Raw genomic sequence first — 9,556 nt, 5'->3', positions numbered from 1 at the left:
CGGGCTGGTTCTGGCCCCCGGATCCGGTCCACTCGGCTGTGTGCCGGCCGAGCTTGCACAAAGAAGCCGGACCGGCGACTGTGACCCGGAGCTCCAACGGGCCGCTGCTCTCTACAATCCTCAGCTCGCACAACTTTTGAAGGATCTCAACGGTCTGATCGGCACTGACGTTTTCATCGCAGCGAATGCTTTCCAAATACACATGGGCTTCATCACCAACCCACAAGCCTACGGTAAAAAAGCCCGGCTCGGTTTTGTTATGTTTTCCGAACCCGGTCTAATAATCTACTGGAAATATTCAATATAGAAAAATATTTTTATTAGTATATTGAAATGTACGTGGCGCATATTCATAATGTGAGATCACGTGATACTCACTTATAGGTGATGCTTGGTTGCAAGTAAAAGGGGGAACTATTAATGTATTCCAATTTCATATATTTTATATTTTTGTTATTTAATTTAAAGTAAATGAAATACAAATTAAAAATTAAACATAAATATTTAATATTTTCATCTAGTTTGTAAAAAAACAAAAATCGAATTAGTTAAGTTGTGAGCCATGTTTGAGCTGAGGCTAGGAGTTTGTTTGGGGCAATTGTAGCTTATTGAATAATCTGTTGATACGCTAGGTGCGGTGACTATTACAAATTTTTATTTATTTTGAAAAGCCAAATCTCAGTCAGAAAGTTGTCACCGCACCTAGACAGGTGCGGCGTGAAAAAATTATTTTCAGCGTTTTGAAAATGTATAAGCTGCCAAAACGCTGTTCACCCAAACATGTCATGTGCTTTTTTAAAACTCCACTGCACCAAATAAGCTGCCCCAAACGAACCCTAAGCTCTAGGGTTGCCTTATTCACAATTGAAAAATCTATCAGACATCTTTTATCGACACATATGTCATTTCCCTTTTTCAACACAATAAGACAAAATATCATTGGGAATGATTATGTGCAGTGAGGCTCAATTTATCCATCATCTGCGTAGATATCTCATTTTCATAAGTGTCTTATTTATGATGATGTTGTACGCATTTCCCTTGACAGTGCAACTGACACAGAAGATGTTTTTTTTGAGCCACTGCTGATTTCTCTTATATTTGGTTCGAGAACTTGTCAAACTACAAGCCTTTCATTGTCATCTTTGTGTAGCTGCACTCTTCTCCATTCACTTCTTCTATTCCCTTGACAGTGCAACTGACACAGAAGATGTTTTGTTTGAGCCACTGCTGATTTCTCTTATATTTGGTTTCGAGAACTCGTCAAACTACAAGCGTCTCATTGTCATCTTTGGGTAGCTGCACTCTTCTCCATTCACTTCTTCTGTAAGTCTTCAATCTTTGCCACCTCCACTTTACCTTGCTCAGTAAAAGAAATCACCTTTATGTTCAGAAAGTTGGTTGCAATGTGCCCATAGACATGACATTTGAAACAATTCCTGACTTAAATGTATTGGGGGTGTTGGTCTGGTCTATTTTCTTATCCTTTTGTATTGGCTTATTTTCTTGTGGGGTGTGCGCCTGGGTACTCTTGTCTGTGTGCTTTTGCTACTCGATTTGGTGGTAGAATAATTTTTGAAGGGTGGTGTGGACTTGATGCTCTGGTAATGCCTCTCTATCTTCAGCGCTAGGGTCTGGACACCTTGTAATGTCCAGTATGACTACAACTACACCACGTCATCAATGGACAATCTCAATCCCCCAAAATATTGAGCTATGGTGTTTTCAGTAGGGCTCCTTTGGTTTACCTTTAAATAAACTTATTGGGAGGATGGATGCAGCGGCTGAAATTCGATGCGAACAGTGGTTGGATACGAACTAGGGGTGAGAAATTGGCAGTTTCCTGCTGTAAACAGCAGATGGAAGCCATGTTGATGGCTACTCGGCTGAAAACAATGAGCCGCGAAACGGCGAGGGGGAATCCATCACCTGTTCTTGGGCAAGTTACAGGCACAACACTTATAAAAGGAAGAGGCTATAACGTTCTAGAGAGCAAAACTAAAAGAAAAATCTCCAAAATACGTAAAATAAAGCTAAAAATTTAAACAACCAGAATACAATAAAGGCTAAGAAAATAACCTAATTGAAAAATAGAGAAAGGGGAAAGAACTAGGAAAGGAAGAAACAACTGAAGGAAACTTGCTGAAAATAATAAATAGAAAAAAAAAGTCACAATCTGTTAATTCCTGTGATCGTGGGATCCACATGCTGCTGAACTGCGGAAGAAGCCCACATCCCGCATCAAGAAGGTTCCAGGAAATTTTAACCTATAAGTCTTGGTCAATGGAAAGAATTGATACTCATTCCTTGCTGTTATTTTATGGCCGTTTTTTACTGATTAAAAATAATCTGTCGATAAACTAGGTACGGTGGCTATTACAAATTTTTATTTTTTTGGAAAAGTCAGTCTGCGGTTAGAAAGTTGCCACCGCACCCAGATAGGTGCGGTGTGAAAACGCTGTTTTCAGCGTTTTGAAAATGTATAAGCTGCCAAAACGCTGTTCACCCAAACATGTCATGTGCTTTTTTAAAACTCCACTGCACCAAATAAGCTGCCCCAAACGAACCCTAAGCTCTAGGGTTGCCTTATTCACAATTGAAAAATCTATCAGACATCTTTTATCGACACATATGTCATTTCCCTTTTTCAACACAATAAGACAAAATATCATTGGGAATGATTATGTGCAGTGAGGCTCAATTTATCCATCATTTGCGTAGATATCTCATTTTCATAAGTGTCTTATTTATGATGATGTTGTAAGCATTTCCCTTGACAGTGCAACTGACACAGAAGATGTTTTTTTTGAGCCACTGCTGATTTCTCTTATATTTGGTTCGAGAACTTGTCAAACTACAAGCCTTTCATTGTCATCTTTGTGTAGCTGCACTCTTCTCCATTCACTTCTTCTGTAAGTCTTCAATCTTTGCCACCTCCACTTTACCTTGCTCAGTAAAAGAAATCACCTTTATGTTCAGAAAGTTGGTTGCAATGTGCCCATAGACATGACATTTGAAACAATTCCTGACTTAAATGTATTGGGGGTGTTGGTCTGGTCTATTTTCTTATCCTTTTGTATTGGCTTATTTTCTTGTGGGGTGTGCGCCTGGGTACTCTTGTCTGTGTGCTTTTGCTACTCGATTTGGTGGTAGAATCATGTTTGAAGGGTGGTGTGGACTTGATGCTCTGCTAATGCCTCTCTATCTTCAGCGCTAGGGTCTGGACACCTTGTAATGTCCAGTATGACTACAACTACACCACGTCATCAATGGACGATCTCAATCCCCCCAAATATTGAGCTATGGTGTTTTCATTAGGGCTCCTTTGGTTTACCTTTAAATAAACTTATTGGGAGGATGGATGCAGCGGCTGAAATTCGATGCGAACAGTGGTTGGATACGAACTAGGGGTGAGAAATTGGCAGTTTCCTGCTGTAAACAGCAGATGGAAGCCATGTTGATGGCTACTCGGCTGAAAACAATGAGCCGCGAAAAGGCGAGGGGGAATCCATCACCTGTTCTTGGGCAAGTTACAGGCACAACACTTATAAAAGGAAGAGGCTATAACGTTCTAGAGAGCAAAACTAAAAGAAAAATCTCCAAAATACGTAAAATAAAGCTAAAAATTTAAACAACCAGAATACAATAAAGGCTAAGAAAATAACCTAATTGAAAAATAGAGAAAGGGGAAAGAACTAGGAAAGGAAGAAACAACTGAAGGAAACTTGCTGAAAATAATAAATAGAAAAAAAAAGTCACAATCTGTTAATTCCTGTGATCGTGGGATCCACATGCTGCTGAACTGCGGAAGAAGCCCACATCCCGCATCAAGAAGGTTCCAGGAAATTTTAACCTATTAGTCTTGGTCAATGGAAAGAATTGATACTCATTCCTTGCTGTTATTTTATGGCCGTTTTTTAGTATAATTGTGCGTATCATGGCATTCTAGGATGTAGATTTATTTCCAGCACTAGTTTCTGAGCTTTAAACATAGGCGTTCGGCCATATACACCAACATTTCCTTACCTTGCATTGGCGAGAGCCTCAAGCACTGGATCCATTGCTTATTGAATTGCTAAAATTATAACAATTGTTTTTTCTGGGTGAATTATTTGCCAGCGCTCAGGACAGATGGCACTAGAAATAGGTTCATATTTCCAAAAGGTGATCAAATAAATACTTTGCTTAATAAGTCCCTGAATTAGTTATTCAACTGCCCTAAGATTGTGGACATGTGACTTGTGTAGGAATAACAAATTCTTTCGATTGTAATACATACAAAATTGTCTGAATCAACGAGTTCATTCATTTTTATCATGTTTATTTTACGTACATTGACATGTTCATGGCAATTCAAACTATTATGTCGTTGAATTTCCTTGTTTGGATCTTGCTTCTATGCAAAGAAGCGTCCAACCATCCATCAATAACAATACATGCATCCTGGTCCATATGGTCATTTAAGATTGGATTTATGCATTTTCATTTGCTTGCATTAGGGAACTCAAATGCAGTTATCTTGGATGGATGTTTTTGTGTAAATTATCAGTGCATTCGTGTATTAATGGAAGCCTGTTTGGCTTTGTGATTGGTGTTTGCTTGTATACTTATACATTCATTTTGATGCTTGCTTGAATGGCTCTCATCTCTGCAGCAGCTTGTTATATTACATACTGATGCAAAATCTAGTATTGTTTCTAAACATGAATGCTTAATTTTTAGGTTCATTATATTCCCATTATGGATAGCTTTCATAGTCTTCACCATTTGTTCTTTGTCTCGGGGAAATTATTAAAGGAACTTGTTAGCTCTCCCAATAAAGCACCTCCGAATTCTCAAGACTACCTAAATTGCATAACACCGTCTTCTCAGGGAGGATTTTTACCACAAACTTTCATTGGTCATTCACCAGCTAGTCCTTTTGATTGCCAACCAAATCAAGTGGACATTAAATCTTGGGAGAAATTCAGCTGCTTGCTTTCTGCAATCATGTGGTCTCCTGTATTAAAATGCTTAGTTGAGGGCAAGGAGCTTATAAATAACACAAAGTGCCAGGTAGTTATCTTGAAATATCTTCCTTCAGAGATGTCATTACTAGTAAAATTATTTCTGGCTGTCTCCTCTGTATTTTTTATCTATGTATCTTAGACTGTCTTTTGTCTCATGGATCCTCCACGAATTTTAGTTTTTTATTTCAGATGACATGTGTTCGGTTGCTGGAAACTCTTCCTACTATTTATGAAAAGCTAAGCTTATCTTTCCCCAAATCATTAGGAAATGTGGTGCATCTGGTTCCCAGTTCATCCGACTTCAAATGGCTTTTAGATTTGGTAGATTGGGGTAGATCACATCTCGTAGTTGTCATCAGGCACTGGAAACTATGCATGCAATCTTTGTTGAGCTTTTTTAAAGTGTCATATGGTGATTCAACAGCATCCATGATAAGTACCATTGAAAAAGTAATATCAACTGGTTAGTTTTTCTGGTTATTACATGCCAATTATAAATTCCTTTGGATGATTTTTTAATGATAAATTATTTTTCATTTCAGATACAATTATGGTTGATAATTTACAGGAGCAGATGCTTACTTTTACTGTCTCTTTGTCTCGTCTTGCTTCTTTCAGAGATGACATAAGAATTCTCAAGCCAAAAACATTACCTTTAGAACCTCATTCATTGAAAAATGTCTCATATTTTGATGCATCTTTATCTTTTGGTTCAAGTTTTAATGCTGTTAAAATGAATAAGAAATATGTAGAGAAAGAAGTTATTGCTCTTTCTGATGATGAACCTGAGAAAGTTGCTTCCATTGAAGTGGTAGACTCATGCTGCACAAGTTCAGGCTCACACCTGTTAGCCGAGAATTCTCTTCCAGCTACTTGTAAGGGCTTGTTACCAGATAGTGAGGCCAAGTCCATGATTCCTATTTCGAAGTATGACAAGCTTGAGTCCTTTCCTTCTGGAATTTTTGTTGAGGACGACTTGTGTTCTTCTTCTTCGGAGGATGATCTTGTAAATAATAAAGCATCTTATCATGAAAAATCTGTTGCTGGTAGAATTGGAGATTCTCAAATGCAAGGAAGAGGTCTTTGTACAAAGGCTTTACGAAGTAGTAACCTTGTTAAATCTTCTCACAAAGGTCCAAATGTTCCACAAAATGGTCAATCATTAGCTAAAATTCTTCCTAACAAGACAACTATAACTGATCCACTCCTGGAACTTGAAGTTGCTATGAACAAACGGCTGGTTCAGGCTGACGGTGATGATTCTTTGGAGCTTGCACTGGATCATACTAGTCATCCTAAGCCGTTAGTATCAAAGACAACTGTATTTGCTTCTAAAAGAAAAGTAATACAACTTGAAATGCCTGCAAATCACAAGTCTTGCTCACTCAACCGAATGGAAGTATCTTCCAGAAGACTTAAACCTCCTAAATTGGATGTTTGGTATAAGTCCATTTTAGAAATGGATTACTTTATGATAGTGGGGCTAAATTCTACTGATGAATATGAAAAAATAACCTACAATTTGAGTCAAGTTCCTTTACATTTCCAATCTTCAGATCATTATGTTAAAATTTTCCAACCATTAGTTTTGGAAGAGTTCAAAGCTCAGTTGCACCATTCATCTTTAGAGTCATCTGCAGAAGACAAGCATTGTGGCAGTCTTTCTATAGTTTCTGTTGAAAGAATTGATGATTTTCATATAATTCGAGGTTGTCCTGATGAGAAAGAATCTGCAACATCTCAAGGCTGTCTGGAAAATGATCTTGTCTTGCTCACCAAAGAGCCCCTCGAGAATTCTGTCCAAATTACTCACGTGCTTGGAAAGGTAATGTGTCATTGTGCTGTTTTATTTCAGCGCATTTTGTCCGCAAAATTAGTTATTTTTGATGTTTTGCTTATATTTCATGACATTCATATTTCAGGTGGAAAGGCGGGAGAAAAGTCATAAAAATTTCTCTATTATTCTAGTAATTAGATTATATCTTCCAGATACTTGCTCACGTCTAATCAAACTGAAGAGGCTTCTAATCGAACGGAGTAAATGGTTTTTAAGTCGAGTTATGAGTATAACCCCTCAACTAAGAGAATTTCAGGCTCTTTCATCTCTCAATTCGATTCCTATGCTTCCAATCATCTTGAAGCCTGCTGCTCATTCTCCTGGGCATTCTGAACCACAAAAAGTAGACCTAAGTAAGCTTTCTCAGTTCATGCAAGACATGTTCAAGTCATCATTTAATGTCACCCAGCTCCAGGCTATTAGTGATGCTATCAGAGCACATACTCCACGAAAATTTGAACTCTCACTTGTCCAGGGTCCTCCAGGTTTTCGTCCTATTTATTTGCAGATTAACGTTCAAAGAATGATTGTTAGTGCGCTGTAAAAAATTGGAAGTTCTGATCTGTGTTTTTATGCAGGAACTGGTAAGACCAAAACTATTGTTGCTATTGTTAGTGCGCTGCTTGCTCTGCAAAGACTTCCAAAAAACATGTTTACCAACACTACCAGAGAATTCAGTGCCTTGTGCAAACCTAGGACACATCTTCCAAATTCTGTAGCTGTTTCAAGAGCTTGGCAAGATGCTGCTTTTGCGAAGCAATTGCTTATGGATGCAGAGAAAGAGGCTTCAATATCTGTAGAAAGTGCTTTGAAAGGAAGGATCCTTATTTGTGCACAATCAAATGCAGCAGTTGATGAACTTGTATCAAGAATTAATGAAGGGATTTTTGGGAATGATGGAAAAATATACAAACCTTTCATTGTGAGAGTTGGCAATGCAAAAACTGTTCATCCTAACTCCCTTCCTTTTTTTATTGACACACTTGTCGAACAAAGGCTGGCAGAAGAAATAACAAGCACGGGAAATGGTGATGGAGGAAATGATTCAAATGCTGAGACTTCAAGATCACTTCGTTGTAAACTAGAGAAGCTAGCTGAAAGAATACAGTACTATGAATCTAGGCGTGCTAAATTAAAAGATGGCGATGCCAACTTGAATGATATTGCTGGTGGTGTTATTTCTGAGGATAATATTAAAGAAATGTCTGATACAGAAATAGGGGCAAAACTGAACAATCTCTATAGGGAGAAAAAATTAGTTTATCAAGATCTTGCTTCTGCTCAAGCTCGAGAAAAAAAGTCTTCTGAAGAAAGCCGGGCCCTTAAGCGTAAGCTTCGGAAATCCATCCTAAGAGAGGCTGAAATTGTGGTGACAACACTCAGTGGGTGTGGTGGTGATCTGTATGAAGTCTGCTATGAATCCTTTTCAAATGGCAGTTCAGGAAGGTGTTCGGATCAGTGTTTCTTTGATGTAGTTGTGATTGATGAAGCAGCTCAAGTATGTTATTTCTACTCTATTTATTTTTTTTAATGGTTTGACTGATGAGGATAATTAAGTTCGGAATTTTTATAGGCGCTGGAACCAGCCACTCTCATTCCACTTCAGCTTTTGAAGTCAAATGGAGCCAAATGTATAATGGTAATAATTATATTTATGACCTAATTGTTTCATTGTCCAGGTTTTAAATCATGTTTTTGATTGTATCTTTTGAAGGTTGGGGATCCAAAACAGCTTCCTGCTACTGTACTTTCCAGCGTGGCCAGTCAATTTCTTTACGAGTGTAGCATGTTTGAAAGATTGCAGAGGGCTGGGCACCCAGTGATACTGTTAACCGAACAGGTGAATCAACTTGCATTTCAGTTTTTAGATTTTCTCAGGGAATGGTCTTCCTTAGAAGTTCTTTATTCTTAACCCTACTAACATTTATTAGTTTTTTTCACCTAAATTAAACTAATATGTTATGATTCACCCAATCTGCTCCGAAGCTTGGAAAATTTCATTGATAAGCCGATATATATAATTTCTACTTAATTTTTCTCAATGCTAAGAAATGTTTCCTTCTTTTTAGTCTTGACCTACACAATATCAAAACTCTTAGAAACTAGGAGCTAACAAATATTTAATGTTTCTCTTGCCCTTATTCTGATGCTCATGTGAAGTTCTGCCATTTAATTAACTCATATATAGTTTAAAGATTGTATTGGGTGTTGATGTTTGAAAACCTCTTCTACTTGTTTTTTGTTTTTATTTTAGTTTCTTTGATTATGATGGTTTGGTAGGCTAGGCCGTTGAAGTTTTGTGAGGATTGGGCCAATAATTTTAGATTGCGTGTGGGTGAGAGCGGTTGGGGGATGGAGGCATGGAAATGCACTGAAAAATAACAATTAAGTGTGCCACTTCATCTTTTAAAATAAACTGGCATACTTCTTATGTAATCGCAATATTTGGGCTCGAGATGGTACTGGGAATTGGAATTTGGGTGGTGGGCTTCTCAGCACTTCTAATAGATTTGGGTTGGCAGAGATTTTATTTATTTATTTATTTTTTTGAGAGAAAAATTTTCGCATTACTGTTGAGGTGGGATTGCTAAATGGATGTTGTATAAAAAAATGGATTGTAGGTAAGGCAATTGAAATGGATTGAGATCATCATCAATATCATCATTATTGTTATTCCAACTATTTGGGATTGAGTTTGAAATTCTTATTT

General features: G+C 37.7%; 1 protein-coding gene across 2 annotated transcripts in view; it reads left to right on the top strand.

Moving 5' to 3' along the window:
* Positions 1–8,686, top strand: part of LOC110024757 — a gene marked incomplete at its 3' end in the record, with an annotated part of 56,453 nt that extends 47,767 nt beyond the window's left edge. For both annotated transcript variants that reach the window (XM_020724904.1, XM_020724905.1), the window contains 7 exon segments: positions 4,723–5,055; positions 5,199–5,472; positions 5,552–6,834; positions 6,932–7,331; positions 7,425–8,344; positions 8,420–8,485; positions 8,561–8,686. In XM_020724904.1, coding sequence (XP_020580563.1) covers positions 4,723–5,055; positions 5,199–5,472; positions 5,552–6,834; positions 6,932–7,331; positions 7,425–8,344; positions 8,420–8,485; positions 8,561–8,686 — 3,402 coding nt within the window.
* Between the last annotated feature and the right edge of the window lie 870 nt (positions 8,687–9,556).

This window comes from Phalaenopsis equestris, unplaced genomic scaffold (genome assembly GCF_001263595.1).
Source record: "Phalaenopsis equestris unplaced genomic scaffold, ASM126359v1 Scaffold000273, whole genome shotgun sequence".
In the NCBI taxonomy this organism is placed as follows: Eukaryota; Viridiplantae; Streptophyta; class Magnoliopsida; order Asparagales; family Orchidaceae; genus Phalaenopsis; species Phalaenopsis equestris.
Note: the sequence above shows the minus strand (reverse complement) of the source record. Positions and strands in the feature narration are given on the sequence as shown.